Raw genomic sequence first — 21,166 nt, 5'->3', positions numbered from 1 at the left:
AAAATAAATTCCTTCAAACTACTTAAAAGAAAATATCCTAAAATTACCAAAAATACATAATTTTTTCTTTTAAATTCATTTAACCTTTCTCCTCAGGAGAAAGAAAAATTCAATATACAATTTACTCCAGAGAAAACACCTTGCCTTTAAATTTTTAAATTCCAAGGCGAAGAAAGGAAGGAAGGCATGTAGAGAGGGAAATCCTTTGCAATTTCCTATATATTTCTAAACAAAGAAATGTTTTCAAACTATACACTAAGGTTTTCAAGGTATACACTGTCAGAGTCCATGCAGGGGGAGGAATTCTGCTGAACCTGCCAGTCCAAGATTAGAGCAACCAGGTGTTTCTATAATCAATCAGAGCTGGAGAGGTGAGACCGTGAAAATGCATGCTTGATGGCTGTGCGGACAAAAATGCAGTGGTTACTATGTGGTGCTTCTTCAGCCACGAGACCTCACATGTGTCCACAAGGCCTTTCCCTGGTTCCTCTGCTTTTGTCTGAAAGAAGCTATAGATCAAATTGCAAACCTCAGGCTTGCAAGTCAAAAACCCACCTGTGGAAGAAACCGCTTCCATTAATGGTTCTTAATGACATACTTTGTTCATTTGCAGTTTAACATACAGAGTCTGTTCACTACTGTGGAAAATGCATCATGCACTCCAGGAACTGGTTCATTAATGACAAAGAAGCATCCTTAAATTACAATACCCAATTGAATAGGGCTGTTATTAAGAAACCTAAAGGATATCTCCAATATGTAAATACATAGCAATACGATTAATCATTCCATGTCGCCTAACATAAAAATCAATAGTATGAATAAAGCCATAAATCAATTAAATCAATGTAGAAACCAGAGGCTAATCCTGCAAAGCTTCATGAATTTATAGGCTGAACGACGACCATGTGAGGAATAAGTAATGCGAATTTCCAATCCCTATGAATTCCAAAGATTAGTCCTAAATTTACTAGAAGCTGTCAACAATTTAAAACATGTTTTATAAAGCTTCATATTTTAAGCATAACTCTACAAAAGAAAAGGGATTAACCAGAAAACACTAATTTAGCTTTTCAAAATCAGTCATTCAACCCACTGGCAGCAAAATGTTGGTAACATGAGTTTGTGTGTGTGATTTTCTATCAAGTTCTTGCAAACCAGTGGGAGAAGGAGAGATTTGCCCAGGACTCTCCAGCACACGCTAGCATGTCTGACTGTACACAGCTACCTCCACTGAGAAGCAGGTATGTTCTATTTCAGCAATTTAAATCTTTAAAAATTAAATGATGAATTTACTCAGACTATACTATTAGAAAGGATATTTATTCAAAATAATCTGTATCATCATGTATAAATTAGTACACTCAGTGTTACTCCTTGAAAATGTATATTCATAGAAAAATGGGCCAAGATAAAGCAAATTAGCTGTTTTTCTATTAACCATTTACTTCATAATAATATGCTTACGATTTAAAAACTATAAAAGAGAAAAGAAAAAAACATTTCTCTCACTTACCTTTCCGTAATAAATAATTCATAATATTTTGATACATAAAACTTTTGAAAATATGCAAAATATTTTCATAAAGTACTAAGTATTTCAAGTATTTGAAGTAATCATTTATGATACTCTCCTTTAAACTGTAATTTGAAGCTCTTAGAATGCCATCTTACACGAAATCATATATTTTTATTTGATCTTCCACCTACCTAAGGATACTAAAATCTGTCTAAATAGCTACCAAACCTATCCGCATTGCTATGCCTACACTTCTTTCTTTTCATTTATATGACACACTTCACTACTTTATATAAATGAAGTATAAAAAAGCACAAGTTAAATAGAGATTAAACTAATTCAGTATGAAATATAAATTTACCACTTGTTCATTTTTATTTAGATTAGGTCTCCCAGTTCTAACAATTGATTCATGCTTTAACTTAGGACATATTTCTGGCATAACTAAATTGAGGGTTGCAGCTAAGGCCAGTGTTACCAGGACATAGTAACATATAAGGAAACACGGGTATATTATTCAAACCAATTAGTATAGATTTAAATTTTAATCATTTCACGATTACATATTCTAAGTAATAAAAACTTTTTAAAACGATGATGTCCCTTTTAAAAATGATATGGAAATGATTTTTCAACATATTTGGGTAATTTCTCTTCCACTGGATATAACTGCCTTAATAGGAATATAGATTTCAGCTAATATATTTTAATATAATATCAAGAATTACCTTTGAATTAGACATAAACCACTACTAACACAAGTCCGTGTCATCTCTTCCAAAATTTGTCCTTCAGGTTAAAAAAACAGACTATTATAGTAAGTAAAACACACATATTTCTCCACATTTTATTTTATTATTACTTAATTCATACAAGTTTAAATAATCTAAGGTATAGGCAAAACAATTATGATTCTTGTGAACACCAGACAACTTAAATAAATCTTAGATCTGTAAAAACCTAGTGACTGTCAATTTTCACCCAAGCAGAACAGAAAGATTTAATGTAAAATCTATTTCCAAGAGAAAACCTTGCCTTTACTTGGGCGGGGAGGGGGGAGAGGGTATGCATAAAATACCTATTAATTGTGGCAATACCCAGAACTTCAATCACATTAGAGTAAAATTTTATGCTAAACCATTTGGATCTTTTTCACCCTAACAGAATTTTAACTGGTTTCTCTATGCAAGAGTTTCAGTACTTCATCACTACGTTTTAAGAGTCTCTGCAAATAAGAAAACAACTGACTTAAAATTTGTTTTTAAAGAATCCCTTTCCTACTTCCTGGTAAGAATCACAGATTGCTTCCCAATGAAAACACAGCATCCTCTCTATTTGCTTTCACAGTAAACTTTAAATAGTGGGAGATGTCCTTTTTCTGAGCACAGAAATGAATACAATGCCCAACAATCAATCACCGGCGGGTGAAGTTCACATTGTTTAATAAACAGTAATACTTGGGACACTTCCGAATGAAATACTTAGGTGATGGGGTTAAAAATATTAAAAAATAAGGAAGTCCTGTTACTTTTCTTTTAACTTTATTTGCATCAGTCACATTTAAGAGTTGGAATGTTTATCTTTTTTTTCTGTTTTTATTATTTTATTTTTCAATACTCGTTTTAAAACAAACATTTGACGTTAACATAAACATCTAAATAATGTGCTATATCTTTCTAAATTTAAATAATAAAAAATATGTACTGCCAATTTGACTTAAGACACATTTTTCTTCATTAGTAAGATTGCTCAATTTGCTTTTTTCCTCAAATTTTAATTTTTTAAATAGCACTCTGTTGAAATGATAATGAAAAATTCAATCTAACCTAATTTCTTTTTTTTTTTTTAACATCCTGGAATGTATCTTTAAACAAGGAGTAACTCCCAATGTGATGTGGAGGACCCATGTGTGAGATGGAATTCTATTCTTAGACTCCTTACAATTTCCCGTGGTAATTAGGAAGCTATATGTCCCCAGTAGAATGATGCTAACAAGCTCCTGCAGTTTCTACTCTAGCAAGAAATCAAAGGGACCCAAAACAGACAACTCACTTCAGTTAAAGGATTATGCAGTCTGGTTATTAAAGCGTAGAAAGTGTTTCTACTGTTTTATATCTGAAGAGACTTTCTAAAAGAATCAGATTCTACAGCCAAGATTATTTACTCAAGAAAGAAGAAAACTAAAGAATGGCCATGGAACGTATTTAGGGAAAAAATATATAAAAGCTATTAGAAGAAGCTCATTTCAGATAACTTGTACATTTTGAAACTTTCCCCAAGAAAGATGGGAAGATAACATAACAAACCTCTATTGCTCCTTGTAATTTCTCATGAAACATCAACACTCTTCCCCCATTTAGTGAGGGTTACTATTAAATTTACAGTTAGTTGGCATCCTTCTTTGGAAATGCAAAGCCACGTAGAAATCAATGGAGTTGACATTTATGAATATGATTCACATGGGTCAATATAACCAAATACACGATAAGATAAATAAAACACCTAGAAAATGGAAAATGTTGAAGAAGAAGAAGGCTTGGCCCAACCAACAAGAGTGACACTCACGTACCTTAAGGACTTCCATTGGCACCTGGGTGGCAGAGGGGAGGGTGGTGGGCACACTGACGTTTATGGCTGGTGTCTGACTCACGGGCACTCTCTGTTGCATGAACTGGGCCGCCTGCAGCTTCTGCTGCTGCTCCCTGCGTTCCTGTTCCTGCATCTGCTCACGCATGAGTTGCTGGCGTAGCAAGATGCGTGATGTCATACTGGAGGAGCTTATTGGAGGCTTGGAGGCCCCAGGATGCTCCTCGGAACTGCTGTGGGAAAACCAAAAAACACAAATTTAGTTCCCTAATGAAACACCTCATTTGCATTTTGGGGTATCCTAAATTGCACCACACTATGAAATGAGCCTGGGCAAATATAATCAGATCGCAGAGCAGTATTGCACCTAATTGAAAATCAAGAGCTGACAGGATTTAAGTCATTAGTAGTTGAATTAAAAGAAGTCAGCTTGATTGCATCCAGGCATTTTTATCATACACTTACTTTTCTGACATTTTATACTGCATACTACTCATCACCACCAAATATAGTGCCACCATATGAAGCGCCAAGAAGAGAGGCGTCTTAATGGCACCCAGATTTCCACATTTAAAAATAAATGGTTTGATTTCCTTTTTTATAGCCAGATCTAACCAAATAACGACTCCTACGTGCTATCTAAATTCCTTGAAGGTATCTGAAATGTTTACTAACACAGAATAGTTTAAAGAAAAGGTGAACTTTGTCATGGGGAAATTTTTCTATGATACAGGGAAGTAAAAATTATTAACGAAAGAAGCATTTGGACCAGAATGTTAACACTGAACTCGACCCCAGTCAGGAAAGAGGGCAGAAGACAAGCTAGTTTGACAACCCAATTCTTCTTTCCCTGGTTTTCTTTATACTGTCTTTTCTTCTGATTCACCTTGGCAAGCCCTATCCTACACACACTTTGTGAGTTCCCCATGAGGCCTACCTCTAATGGCAATGGTACTTATACTACCCAAAACTATTTAAAAAGCTTAAACCCTTGTTGTAAGTCAAAAAGAAAGGACGTCCTGATTTTCCTAAATATGGTTTTCTATTGCTTATCTTGCCAGCTCTATGACATCAGCAAATAATTAAACCTCTCTGCCTTAGTTACCATATCCAAAAAAGAGGAATAACAATAATTTTTTTAATTACCCATTTATTGAAATGGGAGATGTTTTTTAAATGTCTTTTGCATCATTTATACGCTAAAGCCCTACCTCTTAGGGATTTTGTGAGGATTAAATAAAATAATGAATGAAACAAGGCACACAAATCCCTTAATGAGTGCTATGTAGTACTGCCTTAATAAATGTTTGCTGTTGCAATTATTATTATCTAGAAATTTTAATTGTTTCCAGTAATATCATTTTCTTTTTTAAAAAAATCCCTATTTAGGGCAAAGAATATAAAATCTTAATTAGCACTGGAAACAGAAAAAGAGTAACATTTGCCAAAATATTCACTCCAAAATTACTCTCCAAAAGAAGTATTTGCACCTTTAAGCTTCCTTCCTTGAGTATAAATCCCAATATTGTCCTTATCTTCTAACAAAGGCAAAATAAAGCCATTAAATCACAGACCAGCCTTATAAACTCCTTAAAGATAGGAACCTTCAAACTCTACAGGTAAAAAAACATGCTAAAGGATGAAGAAATGTTTGCATTTCACCCTCACATAGTTCCAGAAAATTACATAATAAAACTTATACTAGCAGTTAACTCATTACTCAGCACAGAAAACTGGTTCAACAAACTATGGTAAGTTAATATAATATAATACTATATATACCCACTAAAAATGGTGTAGAGATATATTTATGGTTGTGAATAAAAACTACACAATATAATAAACTTAGAAAACCCAGCTGCAGTAAAGTATTCAAGATAGGATTCAACTTAAAAAAATGTTCACTACAAGAATAAGTGCAAAGATAATGCTACCCTGAGCCATTGCCGGTATACATTATCACAAACCTTTAAGAAAACAACAGTATTGGGCTTCTCTGGTGGTGCAGTGGTTAAGAATCTGCCTGCCAATGCAGGGGACACAGGTTCAAGCCCTGGTCCGGGGAAGATCCCACATGCCACAGAGCAACTAAGCTGGTGAGCCACAACTACTGAGCCTGCACTCTAGAGCCCGCGAGCCACAACTACTGAGCCCACGTGCCACAACTACTGAAGCCCGCACGCCTAGAGCCCGTGCTCCACAGCAACAGAAGCCACCACAATGAGAAGCCCGCTCAGCACAACCATGAGTAGCCCCCGCTCGCCACAACTAGAGAAAGCCCGCGTGCAGCAACAAAGACCCAAGGCAGCCAAAAGTAAATTAATTAATCAAAAAAAAGAAAATAACAGTATTATCAATTTGATGCAGAAATTTCATTGATGGATAATTTTCTTAAGAAAAAAATTCAAAATGTAGAAAACCTGACATTAACAAAGCTGTTGACAAATTGCACAATATTGTGAACCACCTAAATCTGTCCCTTAACATGAACAGTAAATTATGAGGGGAGATGTGGGTCAAAGAATACAAACTTTTAGTTATAAGATGAGTAAGTTCTGGGGATCTAGTGCACAGCACGGTGACTGTAATTAATAATACTGTATTGTACACTTGAAATTTACTAAAAGAGCAGATCTTAAGTGTCCTCACCACAAAAAAGAAAATAAATAGTAACCATGTGAGGTGATGTGTTTCACAAAGCATACATGTAAAAAATCATCACATTATACACCTTAAATAATTTTGTTAGTTATACCTCGGTAAAGTTGAGGAAACAAATAAAACCATTCAAAAGCTTTAAGAATAAAATAGGTTTAAAAAACAGTAAATTATGATACATAGATTTGATAATATACCTTTTTTTAATCGCACAACTACAAAGTGAGAAATGCATGTCCTAAGAGTAAATTAAAAAGTAGGATCAAAAGTGGATTTACATTCTAATTTAAAATAAGGAGAGAGTGTGTATGTCCACAAATACACACATGACTAGCAAGATGATCATAGTTGCCACCGTGGGAGTGGAATTATAGGTAAATTTCTTTCTCTTTACTTTTTCCCCTGCAAACCATAATAAAGCCATAGTATTTTTTCAATGGCAGAATATATGCCACTAATTGAAGAACATGAGGAACATGAACTAATTTACAAGCATGAAGAAATAACTTGAGTGATCAAAGCCACCATTTGGCTAGAAGACACTGGATCCATCACAGACAGTATTTTGACAATAGGATGGGAAAGTACTGCCTTATATCCAGCACACTTGTTCTCTTGGAAGTCTTCAGAATCCCAGAAGACTTAATCCCTCTTTCCTTTATAGTTTCCTACAGATGTACAAGACTGAACAATGTAAATACTCTGTATTATTTTTATAGCATACATTCATCCACACCATAAAAATACCTAGCCATTCCTCAAAAATACTCCATCCTTAAGTTTCTGCTAAAAGGCCATCAAAAGAAAATGCATTTTCCCACTTTTGAGTATGTGTTCAGAGCTCAAATGTACTTTCCTAAACCCAGAAAAGAAGGCTATTTTAAAATAAATAAATAAATAGATGGTCTTACTATTCAAAGCCTGTCAGGTTAAAACATTCCCAGAGAGACTGATCCTTTTGATAAAATCAGGAGCAAACCTTTGTGCCATAGCAAATGCAGCTGTGGAAAAATCGCACTAATTAGCTGCTCAAGACGAGCCATTGGCCGTGATACAGGGGGGAAAATCCTTTCAATTAACAGTAAAGCATTCTTGCGACGTCTTAAGTTAAAGTTACTAGTTATCAACCACACTAAGGCTGCAGACTTTAAAGTCAACTACAGTATCATTTAAAGCATTTACTGAAATAGCCTAACAGGAAAAAAAATACATATTTATATGGTAGACCCCTATAAATAAATTAAAATTCCACAAAAGAAAAGCTAGCAGGGCTCAGCTAATTGACATTTTAATAAATCTTCTCAGAAAAAGGAAAAAGTAGTCACTTCACTACACACACTCCCTGCGGGATATTTCCATGTTAAAGATGACTCTCAGAGTCTCAGCCTTAATCTCGATCTTTTAAACATTGCTTTCTCTTAGAAATAATTGAATGGGCAATTATCACCTTGCTGACAAAAATGAAGATACCTACACTTCAAAATGTTACCAGGTCAAATGAGCATAATGATTTAAACTCAAAGTCGAGGTTTATGTGACAATATTACAGGTGGCCAAAAGCTTATTTTTAAAATGAGGACCTGATGCTTAAACTACTAATAATAAGCAAGAAGAGTTGTCCCAATGCATTTAATTTTAAAAGCTAACTGAACTCATCCAGGGCCCAATCTGCATTAGATAATCCTAATTCCATCAGTCTGATTCCTTTTAATCAGATTATGTAAAGGTCATTTATTCAACAAATAGTTATTGAGTGTTTCCTCTGTACCAGGTGCTGGGAACACCTGGTTTCTAATCTCATAGAGTTTAAAGCCAGGGTCACATAATTTTTCTACGATGCCTTAAAATTAAGTCAATTATGTAGATTATCTGGCTCTTATCTAGTTCCACATGGGAAGGTGTACCTCTCACCACGAGAAATCACCCTTTGAAAGCCAAATGAAGAGGAGACAAATGCCTTTACTGGCACTTACCGAATCACTGAAGCCAGACATGCAACCTCCCTGACAAGTGGGAATTGCTCAATGGTGACTCAAGGAGGACGGCCATCAACTGGACGCAAGTTCTAGCTCAGTCACTGCTGAGCAATCTGATCTTTAACGAGCCACTCAATCTCTCTGAGCCTCTCCAAAACCCACCCCCTAAATGTACAGCAGTGATTGAGTGAGCTAAGTTAAAGTGCTCAACACAGCGGCTAGAATATGGACACTTACATAAATAGCCATAAATGTGACTCAAGTTCCTACCTCGATGGCTGAATTTACATTTTTAACCTTCAAAGTCAGCCTCTTCTCTGTGATGACAGAGGTATGTGGACATGTGCTCTGAATTATCTGGTATGTTCCTAAATTCAGAGTTAATTCCACTGCCTTGATCAACCACTTAAATGTATCAGAAATTCCATGAAATCCAATACCTTGCCATCCAAACAACACCTGCCTGACCACCCCTCACCTTTAACAGTGATGCCAAAACCCCCTCACCAGACTTTAGGAATCAGTCTTTGGTCTCCATATCATCGTCATCCAAGACATGAATCTGGTTGTCAGTTGAAACTTACCTTTCAGGAGGAAGGAGCTGATACACTTTCCCCTACATTTCCTCTCTTCAATTCCTCAGGCAGAGTACAGCCCTGACACTTACTAACCTGTGGCCATGGCCAAGTCAGTCAATCTCTTTGAGCTTCGGTTTTCCCTTATTTATAGACTGTTTAATATATCTGCCTCTGAGCATTGTTAGGAGGATTAAAATTTGTAATAGATGTAAAAAGCTTAGCACGATAACCAGAACATAGGTCACATAAACTGGAACAGAGCTCAAAAATTAGTAGTAAAATAATATGAAACCATGAACATGCTACTTCTTTTTTGATGCAAGGAGGTGAATTTCCATAAGCCTATATGCAAGTTTGGACCATAGCAGATCTGCCTTTTAAGGTTTAGGCGATCCCTATTTAATTCAGAGAATCTGACAAAGTTTTGCTGGAGTGGAGGGAAGATAATTTACCCTGCAGTTCTCTCACCAGATATAAAGTAAAAATCCTAACATTTTTCTCCAGGAAAAACTAATCTTCTTTATAATCATTCAGGTGATAGAGCTCAAAGCCTAGCATTTGCCTGTACTGGATACAATGTAATTATGTCCAGGAAAGCACAATGGCTAATCACATACACAGTGGAGATGCAGGAAGGCATGATAATTAACCTCATGCACAGGTAAGAAAGCTATACGGAGAACACGTTAAGCTACCAGGGTTTCCAAATGCAAAAGGCTGGCTGCCACAATATCTGCTGTCTAAAGTCAAAATGCCCAGGCTCTATACCTAGAAATTCTGACTTCAGGTTAGCTAAGGCCTAGGAGTCAATGTGTCTACAAAAACTCTGCTCCTGATTTGGATGCCATGCTTAGAAACTAGAACACCTAAGATTACCCATTTGTTTAGTAGAAGAGCTGGGACATGAACCCACATCTTTGATTCTTAGACCAGAACACTTTCTTCCATGTCTGAGGAAATGCACATTCCATTCCCCACCTCCAGTAACCTTCACAAGAGCTCTGAAGAGTCCTTCTGACACTGAACCCAACATGTTGAACGGAATGAAATGGGAAGGACTACTTACTCCTGCCAAACAGGCTATAAAATCAAACAGACAAAAACATTTGTGCAGATACTGCCAATGGATCGTCATGGTTACAACACAACTACTCTATCATAAGGAAAAAATCCACAGGTTGAATCTACAAAAATGTTGTTCTGTCAGCAAAAAGAAATTTTTAAGAGTCTTTAGAAAGTAAGTCCAAGCACATAAATCACCGAAATAAGAGTCAGTAAATGGACATATCTTTTTAAATGGCAGTCTGGGTATCTAACATTTTAGAATGATCAGCACTTCCATTATCTTAACCTTTCCATTCCTTCCAAAGTCATCGCTTTGTAAGCGTAAAGATGGCTTCTTCATTGTGAATGGTGGAAGCAAGTACCAACAAGAAAATACATTGTTACTTGTCTGCATGATATATATATGAAATATATGGTATGTCTGATATATGGTATATATGATATATATGATAAATATATATCTCACTTAAAATAGCTGAGAGTATAACTCATGTAAACATGAAAGTACCAGATTTCACAGTTTGGCTTCAAAAATTGAGATCTTGTGCACTTCAGGCATCACCAACCTTGGTTTTAGTGGTCAAGAAAAAAACATGAAAACATGCCAAACATCCAGCTTTTTCTGGTAACATTACCAGCTCAGACAATAAATACTACAGGTTTCTGGCATGGAGGAAATAAAAAGACTTGCAGAGTGTACCTTGTCTTCCTCCTCTTCTTTCCTTCAACAAATATTTGAATGCTTTGGCAAAGCATGTCCAAGGGCCGCGTTCTGCTAGACGTGAGGGTAGCATGGTGTCCAGAGTGGACAGAACACCTGTCCTCTGGAGCTCTTTACTCTCCAGGGTACAAAAGGAGGAAAGTATTATAAAAAGCAAGAACCAGCAATCATATGCAAGTTAAAAATCTAAAACTGTTACTTTTCAACACCTGTACCCCAATTAGTTTGAAAACATCGGAGTCTCTCCGTATCTACTCAGGATTAGTATTCTTTAAGCTGGACCTTTGACAGATGCCAGTAAGAGTAATTTCAATAATTGATTACATCAAAATCAAAGAGGAACATAATGAGATTCCCAATATATCAATATTCTTCAAAAGAGGGTACAAAAAAATGATACCCTGGAGTGCAGGAAGAAAAGATTAAAATTTATATAAAATTTATCCATCATTTCTATTTTTGTACATGTTGTATATTATAATATAGTATTAGTATAGTGGCACATGTATAAAATTTATAAGTAAAATAAAACACATTGAGAGAGTCTGCTTGAAAAAAAACCTTACTTTAACTAGGAGGGACGGCCAAAAATGTTTGAGACCTCTGTAATATTAGACCAATGCTCTTCTAGGCAACGTTCCTCATCAGATGTTTTTTAAGTTGATTATTTTCACCCCTCCCAAAGAGAGTTTCTCACTTCTATACACTCCAACCAAGGAGAATCTCTTACTAAAAGGTATTTTCCAACAAGGATATGAAGGTGCCATTTCCTCATTTTAAGGCCATGACTGTCCTCCATTTCCCACAGATGCCACCACGGGTTTCCATGCTCCCCTAACTTTCAATTCCCCTTGAAGAAATTATATCCGTCAGCCTACTATCAAAAAGCTATAAAGCGGATGAAGCTGAGGGTCCCACACTCACACGTCTTGTCTCTCCTATCAAGCTGCCTTTCACTAGACCATGTTGTAGAATTCTTGTTTACACTGTCCGACTATGGAATCTCATTCATATCTAGACGCCATGCTTTAAAAGGCTCTGAAAAATTCGCCTATAAGGTGTAAGTAATTGATATGGCATGACAAGATATCCCACTTAAGAGTATTTTAAAAGAAAGAACTTTTTATCCAAAACTATGACAATCTAATGACAGAATTCAGACATGAGTGTGAAAGTAATTGGAAGGATCTTTTTAAAGACAGAAAAGCCTTCTATCTCTACTCAAATAACTGCCCCAGTCAGAGGGCATGCTCTGTCCACTTGTCTAGACAACGTCACAACAGGTCAGAGAAGATTCAAAAGCCTTAATTGCTTAACAATTACTGCATGTCTAGAACATATCAACCAAGATGCAAAGTCTGCAATACTGTGTGGAAATCAAGACAAAAGTACCAATTGTGATCTCAGGAGCAGTGAATGTGTGCACCTGTCATGGTTTAAAAGCCAGCCTTACAAAGAGTGGTAATGATTTATGGTGGTCACATGGTACTTGTGCCTGCCCAGCATCCTGTCCCACTTCTTTGGCAAAGGACCCTGATTTCACCTTGAAAAATCAGTCTCCTCACTTTTCATTCCCGAGGTAGGTTATGGCGGTGCCGCCAACTCCAGACATAGAAACACAACGTAAGTTGGACCAATCAGCATACCCATCGAATGTGCTTGTGCTCTAAAATGGTCCAATAACAGTCAGCCCTATGCTGAGTAGAAATAGAAATATTGACTAGAAATACTGGGGTAAAAGACCTCTATGTATACTAATGTTTGGAAAGATGCTAGGATATAAATCTGGAACTTCCTGGACCTATGTGAAAAGAAAGCCAAACTAAATGAAACAGTGATGTGAGTTGAAAGAGGGAAAAGAAGCCTGAGAAGGCAGAATGAAGAAGGAGCCAGTGTTTAGATGACACAGAGCATCTGGATCAAACCATCCCTGAAGTCTTGATAACCCTGGACATAGGATATGGATTTACAAGGGACTCTCAATCTCCTTTTCTGTTTAAGCCAGTTGGATGTGCTCTGTTATACCATAGCTCATTTCTGTGGCATTTTAGAAAATAACAGTTATTCCAAAAAACAAAAAAAAATCAATGTTTCAGCCTAAGAGCTACAACTCAAACAATCTAGTATCCATTCTATTTTCTCCTCGTTTAGGCTGGTACACTGCCACTCACAACATTTCCCAGCTTTCCAGGAGCTAGGTTGGCTTCACGCCTAAGTTTTGCCAATGAGACTTAAGCAGAAAGGTCATGTGGTACGTCCAAAAATTCTCCCTAAAGAGATACCCATCTTTGCCATCATGTCTCCTTGAATTTAGCTGTAATGGCTGCAGGACTAGCAGCCACTCTGAACCATGAGGATGAGAACCAGACTTAAGGACAGAGCTGGAATGTTCCTGGCCCTTCATGACCAGATAGAGCCAGCACTATGAGGGCAGAGATTTCTGTTTTATTCACATATAAATTCCCCAGCACTTAAAAAATACTTAGCATATAGCAGGATGAAATAAATATCTATCCAAAGAGTAAATCTGGTGTCTCTATTCTAATACCCCACCTCCTAAAATCAGATAACACTAAAACCTTAGTGTTGGAAGACCTTTAGTCAAACCATTTGCTTGAGTCATCCAGTGGCAGAGAACACATTTTTTCCAAAAAGCTCAGTTCTAGAGACCTACTGTATTACCTTAATTCTAAGACAAACTTTCCTTCCATGTTTTAAGAGTTCTCAAGTCAGAATAGATCATACAATCATTGTATATATTCAGTAGAGTTTTCATCTCCCCTGAACAGTCACCTTATAATCAACATTGAATTGGATATAAGGAAATCCATTTGATAGACAAATACTGTGGCACTGGACTAATCATAGCCACTCAAAAGCTCAAAGGAGTTATAGTTTGGATAATCCAGAAATCTGAGCATCGGAGAAACACACTTAATTAAAAGGCAGAGGAAGAAACATCAATTCATTCAGTATCTGAAATGAGAATCCACAGAATGGAACAGAGAAAGGCACGAGACATGGGCCCAGAATACCTCTGTTGAGATCCCAGCTGTCGTTTCTCAGCTACATGACATGGGCAGGACCTTTCACCTGCCCAAACCTTAATTTTGTCATCTACAAAATGGAGGTAGGAAAAAGTACCTTTGTCACAGAGCAAGTATGAGAACTGAATGTATTAATGCAAGTAAGATTCTTAGCGTAGTGGCCAGCACACCCTGCAGACAATAAGTAATAGGCAATGGATTCTTCTGTGCTGTACTTCAATTCCTGGATTGGTACCCTCTGAGGCTCCTAGTAACTTGAAACTAGTGAAAACTGACAAGTTATTTTCTAGGAAGCCAAATCTCTTACAATGTTGCCTTCTGCTATGGTGTTTCTTTGCTTTCCTAGAGGAAAACACAAAAGAAACAATTAATTCACAGTGTGTGCCCTCCAAAAGAGCAGGCACAAAGAAGTTAATGGGCAACAGCTCAGTGAACAAGTTTTGTCAAAGATGTGTGCTAAGAATTTCATTCTGCGAGTTCATAAAGGAAGCATGTTCCTGTAGCCAGTATTTTAGTTAACCGGAAAAAAAAAAATTCAAAATCAATTAAGCAAAAGTAGTTGAAATTAAGAATTAATTTGGGTGTAAATTCAAGGATGACACCACTACTGTCCTTAAGCTGAATGGCATGTTTGATCCAATCATGATATCCATTAATTTGCTTAAAAATATTTCAAAAATTAGTACGTTTTAGGGGACGTTGTTGTGGGGTATGAATCACAAAGAATAGCCATCATCTCCCTAACTAGTATCTGATTTACAAAGCAGAAAATTATAACATTTCTAACAGCACAACATTTTAAATACACAATTATGTATACTCTGTTCATAAAATGTTCTATCATTTTAGAGAAATGAGTAAACTGTTTTAATGACATACAATGAAAAACATCTATAAAAGCAAACAATACAGCAAAATTAGCAAATGAAAAATAATTTTAAAAGCTACTGTAAAACCTTTTAAAGATTTACCTACTGAACATTAGGAACTTTTACCACAATTACATTTATGGGAATTTTATTTTTTTCAGAATCAAATTCTCAAAATAGTTCTGCTACATTTAGTATTTTTCCATTATTCTTGCCGTCTTTAAACACACCTTCACAAGCTGCTGAACATAATGCTTTTCTGACTTAATCAGAACCTCTCTCATGACCCAGGAACGTTCAGTAAATAATTATTAAGCTCCAGAGGTGGCTTTTGCTTAAGTTGATTTGCTTGAATGCTTATTCACTTAGGGACACAGCTTTTAGTATTGTTTTCAAATCTTATCGCCTAACATTTAAAGTAAATGTTGAAGGAAATGGGGGAGTGGGAGGGGAGAGCTATGATCCATTTAGCATTTCTCCATTTTAGTATTTCTTTGAAAGTGCCAATTTCAAGCTTGTTCTACATTTCTATGCCAGACAGATGATTCTGATTTTGGATGTTTTGTTTTCCTCTCAAAGAGAAAAAAAAAATCAATATGCAGAAATGCAAATGAGATGTTTATTAATGCAACTGTTACTACTCCACAGTTGGGGGGGATGGGGGGGCAGGGGGGGAGAAAGCAAAAAATCCAAAGTGTTTGCAATGGGGCAATTTTGACCAATGTCACTAAGCACGCTCGTTTTCCTGAAGAAAACCCTTTTTTATTCATCACAAAGCTGGGCTGCAGTCTACCTAGTAATCATAAATCAAGCTCTGTTCTCACTCAGATTTTTCAAGCAGTCATTTTCTGGCATGATTAATTTAAGACCAACATTCCATTTCAAAAGAGAAGGCAGAGCTAATGGGCTAGCATTTCAATCCTGCCTCCCCCCACAAATTAGTCGTTATCCTTGTCATAGCCACCTACTAGAGGTTACAGCTGAAGCCGATTAAAGCCACAGTCACAGAGTAACAGTTCCAGTATTTTTAACTCCGAATAGTACCTCCCCTTTCTCTGTCCTCCCCTTAAAAAACAAAAACAAAAAACAAAACCAGAAAACAAAACTCCTGTCAAGTGGTCCCAGGATTATTTCCAGAATAAAACTTCACTTACAGATATAAGCTTTCAAAGGAACAGGGCATGAACATCTGAACTCTAAGCGCCTCCATCTTTTTTCCTTTAAGGTGTTCTGCAAGCCCTTGGTGAAGAGTGAAAGTCAAAGTTAGTTCTGGCACTGGCTGTGTCACTAGGGGTGGCTCCTGATAAGGCCCTGGAAACTCCAATCCAAGCACAGCTCGTGCTACAACCGTGCCTGGTGTCTGTCTGAAACAGCAGACCTGTTTAATCCAGTACCTACTGTACCTGCAGGACAAAAATGCTGCCTCACCCTGCAACGGGGGCTTCGCCAGGACACAGGCACCACCAGAAATCCAACCCAGCAGCCAGGTGACACCTTGGGATGCTTACTTAGCCCTCCCAAGCACAGACAGGTACCGGTGGAGGCTTGCAGTGGCTGCGCATTACAGAGAATGGGAAACCTGAGGTAATTTCACATACCGGTGAATTTCTAACACTTAAAAGACCCACAGAATCCAGGAGGGTTGTGGGACAGCTTCTGCCCCTTCTCAACTGGGGAGACCTCTAGCATCAGCTCATCACACACCTCTAGCTGCTTTGCATCCACGCACAGGCATTTCTGGAACTGGAGCTTGATTACCGAACGTGCTCTCCTGCTGACAAGCTAGAGATCTGGACAACATTCCTTACCCTCAGATCCCAAGAATATACGGAGGGCTACCCTTGCCCAGTCCTGGTGGAAGTCAAACACAAGCTGCTTCAACTGTGGGCACTATCTTTTAGGACATCTTTAGGCCATACATCTGTGTATTCTTAGATTGTCATCTAATTAAATTCTGAACGTGCCGAAATAATAATACATGCTCTCTCAAAACATGCTTTAAAATTGTGACATGACCTCAATATTATCAAATACTGATGCAGCTCCTACAGACTCAGCACACCAAAGATGTCCTGCCCACTTATGAAAATATGTCTGTTTCTCCCTACACACAATTCAGAGGTCAGAACAAAGACATCTGACATGGACTAGCTGTGTATCCTGGGCAAGTTACTTCACCTCTCTGTGCCTAAGAGTTTGTCTCCGAAGTACATAGTTGGAAAACAATGCAGTCTCTATAAGCCATAATCCAACTTGAATTTTATAATGTAATGAAATTATCTTTCTTTAATTTCCCTTTAATAATAGCAAATATCCAGCCAGGAGTCTCCGACAAGCTATTTCTGGCTCTTTTTATTCTTTGTTCATTTTTTCTTTTGTAGAATAAATATTTATGGAACACCTACTACGTCCCAGGCACTGTGCAAACTCTTGGAGTTTACAGTCTAGTGGGACACATATTAAATAATCACCCAAATATATAATGAAATGTGGTAAATGCTACAAGGAGCTGGGAAAGCTTAAAGTGTAAGGGTCAGAAAAGGTTTCCCTTAGGCAGGGGCCTCTGGGCATAGAAGTGAGTGGGGGTATCAGTCATGAGTTACGGGTGTGGAGCGGGGCATGGGAGAAGAGTCTTCTGAGCAGTGGTAATGACATGTGCAAGAATCCTGAAGTGGGGAGTTAGAAGGAAGATTCTTTGTGGCTGGAGGACAGAGAGTAAGGGAAATCCTGGCGTCCGTGAGACTAAAGCAGTGGCTAGGACCAGACCATCAGGATCTGGGAGATCACAGAAGAGTCACTGATTTTGTTCCAAGATGAACAGGAAACCACTGAGAGGTTGGTTGTAAGCAGGGAAGTGATGGGCTCAGATCAGAGTTTTTAGAAAGGTCCCTCTGGCGGCTGCTATATCGAGAACCACCTAGAGAAGGAACAAGATTGGCTACTGCAATAGTCCTAGTAGGAGGTGATGATACTTTATGGGGGAGGGGGAGGGACAAGAGTGGAGAGAAGTGGATTAAAGTGGGTAGATTACTGGTAAAGCTAAAGACCAATAAATAGAAGGAATGGGGGTGGGGTGGGGAATCCAGGTCCCTGATGCAAATGATTGCATTCATTAACAATAGTTATTGAGGAGTTTCTACACACTTGGCATTGTGCTGGGTACTAGGGTTAACAGATGACTAAGATGCCACACTATTCCCCTTACTAACCTACTCCACACCTCACTTCTCCTGCCTCTAACACAGTTTGGCATAAAAATCAAGAACACAGGTTCTGGACTTCCCTGGCAGCGCAGTGGTTAAGAATCTGCCTGCCAATGCAGGGGACACGGGTTCAAGCCCTGGTCCAGGAAGATCCCACATGTCGCAGAGCAACTAAGCCCATGCGCCACAACTACTGAGCCTGTGCTCTAGAACCTGCGAGCCACAACTACCGAAGCCCACGTGCCTAGAGCCCATGCTCCACTACAAGAGAAGCCAATTGCAATGAGAAGCCTGTGCACTGGAACGGAGAGTAGCCCCCGCTCACCACAACTACAGAAAGCCTGCACACAGCAACGAAGACCCAACACAGCCATAAATAAATAAATTAATTAATTAATTAATTAAAAAAAAAAGAAGAACACAGGTTCTGGTGTCAACTTAACCAGGTTCAAATCCCACCACTTACTCATTCTGTGACCTTGTGCAAATTTACTAAACTTTCCATGTCCCAGTTTCTTCACTTGAGAAAGGGGAAATGATAAATGGCTATCCTGTAGGTTATTGTTAAAACGGAAGGAAACAATATATGTAACGTGTATGGCACAGTCTGACACACAGTAAGCTCTCAATTAAAAAACAGCTCTTACAATTATGATTGTAGTTGGAACTGTCTATTCTCGATGCACACTGACCAATCTACAGAACCAATGGAAATGCAACAGAGTGAAAAAAAACATAAAGAAACTGGAAGATCAAAGAAAACAGAGAGGGAAGGAAATTACCATATCAGGACCTTAAAGGGATGATTTTTTTCAAAGACCAAGCTGGACTCTCTCCCACCTTGGACACTATTTGAAGCTGCATTAAGTTACAATGCACCCGGGTAAGTTTTACAACTGAAACCCTGATTTATTACATGCTTACACACAGGGAAAATCTGTACCCTCTGTGGGCTCTCAAACGTTGATCACGAAACCAATGGAATCAATTCCAGCCATTCCAGCAGGGACAGAATGTGGTGGCAAATGCTCCCCTGGCGTGTCCCGCCAATGACATCGCCTGACATTTTGTCCTGGACAATCTACCACCCCAAGGAGGCTAACCGCTGACCATTTACATAAGTGTTCAAGTAAAATTACCTTTAAGGGGCACGTGTTCAACTTATTCATGGTACTTCAGAAATATCTATATTATGCTAATGTTCTTGGGGGATCTCCCTGAACACAGCAATGAAATACCCACTGGCAAATGGAATAAAGGTTGACTTACACATCTGACACCATCTACAAAATTCATAAAACATTACATACATTTCCACGATACTGCCCCTCAAGCAGTCATGCAATTATTCAACAAATGTCTTCTGAGGGGCAGCAACCATGTCTGTTTGGTTTACTATTGTATCCCTAGAACCTAGTAGAATAAATAGTCCATGGTTCAGAAATAAAGACGCAGACGTAGAGAATGGACTTGAGGACATAGGGAGTGGGAAGCGTAAGCTGGGACGAAGTGAGAGAGTAGCATGGATATATATACACTACCAAATGTAAAATAGCTAGCTAGTGGGAAGCAGCCGCATGGCACAGGGAGATCAGCTCGATGCTTTGTGACCACCTAGAGGGGTGGGATAGGGAGGGTGGGAGGGAGACGCAAGAGGGAGGAGATATGGGGATATACGTGTATGTATAGCTGATTCACTTTGTTATAAAGCAGAAACTAACACACCATTGTAAAGCAATTATACTCCAATAAAGATGTTTAAAAAAAAAAAGCCCATGGTTGATGTTCATACGTTTAAAATGGATTAATCTATAATGTGTAAGCAACTCTCTTGTTCACATTTGTACTATTCAGATATGTATCCTAAGTGCATATACATATATAAATCCACATGTATAAACACACACATATATACATAAATGCATATATACACTGAAACCCTAAATTTAAACACAAACTAAGAATTGGTAGCAGAGGAAAAAGAAAGATACTATTTTTTAACACGAAACGCTGAATGCAGAATAAAAATATTACCTGTACTCCAATACAATTCAAATCTTAATTACTACTCCTTGCCCCAAATTCCAGCAAATCAACTAGAGTCATCAGAATTCTTACTGACCTTTTTCAAAGACAACCTTAACTAAAATGGAACTTAAAACTATCAAACATCCAAGTGACAGCCAACTTTTCCTTTTTCTTTTTTTCTTTTTTTTTTTTGGCTACATTTGGGCCTCAATCTTTTTTGAAGGAAAAATTCAATCACTATGTTGAACATGTTAGAGAAGAGATAAGAGGTTTTACTTGTTATCCAGTCCAAAACTCAGCTGAAGAAAAGTAGAACCACTCTTTTATCACAGTCAGAATTCTTCTTGTTTTATTTGGGTATCAAATGTTTTATTGCCCCCAAAGCACATCATTTTCTTCTATCTTTCCTTCTGATAGTTATTGCTCTTTTCAGTAAACTACTTCTACTCACCACCCTCAAAATAGTTAACATTTGAGGACTTAATACATGCCAAGGACTATACTGACCCATGAACTACGCCCCTACATACAATTTAGGAAGCACCTACCCTTCATGTTTTATTGTGATCCCAGCCAATGGTTCCCAAACGTGTATCCCTATCAGAAGCACCTGGGGACATTTCTCCCCACTCCATCTCCTTAAAATCAACTCAGGAGCATTTAAAAATACAAATGTCAAGAATCTTTCCCCAAACAAATGATTGAGACTCTCCAAAGGCATCGTTTTGGATTCTATATTTTTAAAAAAATTCTCATAAAGGACTAATGTGAAGTAAGGCCTGGGAACCACTATTATACAACATAATATACATAATTATATATAATACATTCTATGTAAATTATCTCTCCAAGAGTGACAGAAAAACACCCAAGAATGTAAGTTCCCTTTATTTGTTGAATAAAGAAGTCTTTACTT

The 21,166-nt window shown here is 37.7% G+C and overlaps 1 protein-coding gene across 13 annotated transcripts in view; it reads right to left on the bottom strand.

Moving 5' to 3' along the window:
- Window positions 1-21,166, bottom strand: part of MITF (melanocyte inducing transcription factor) — a 346,270-nt gene that overhangs the window by 83,752 nt on the left and 241,352 nt on the right. For 9 of the 13 annotated variants that reach the window (XM_079934787.1, XM_079934788.1, XM_079934792.1 and 6 more), the window contains one exon: window positions 4,089-4,338. In XM_079934787.1, the coding sequence (XP_079790913.1) occupies window positions 4,089-4,338 (250 nt within the window). Of the gene's footprint in view, window positions 1-4,088; window positions 4,339-11,082; window positions 11,423-16,173; window positions 16,259-21,166 lie in introns of those variants that run through there. The other 4 variants (XM_079934786.1, XM_079934785.1, XM_079934791.1 and 1 more) reach the window with 4 other exon arrangements.

Source organism: Stenella coeruleoalba (genome assembly GCF_951394435.1).
Source record: "Stenella coeruleoalba genome assembly, chromosome: 10".
Lineage (NCBI taxonomy): Eukaryota > Metazoa > Chordata > Mammalia > Artiodactyla > Delphinidae > Stenella > Stenella coeruleoalba.
Note: the sequence above shows the minus strand (reverse complement) of the source record. Positions and strands in the feature narration are given on the sequence as shown.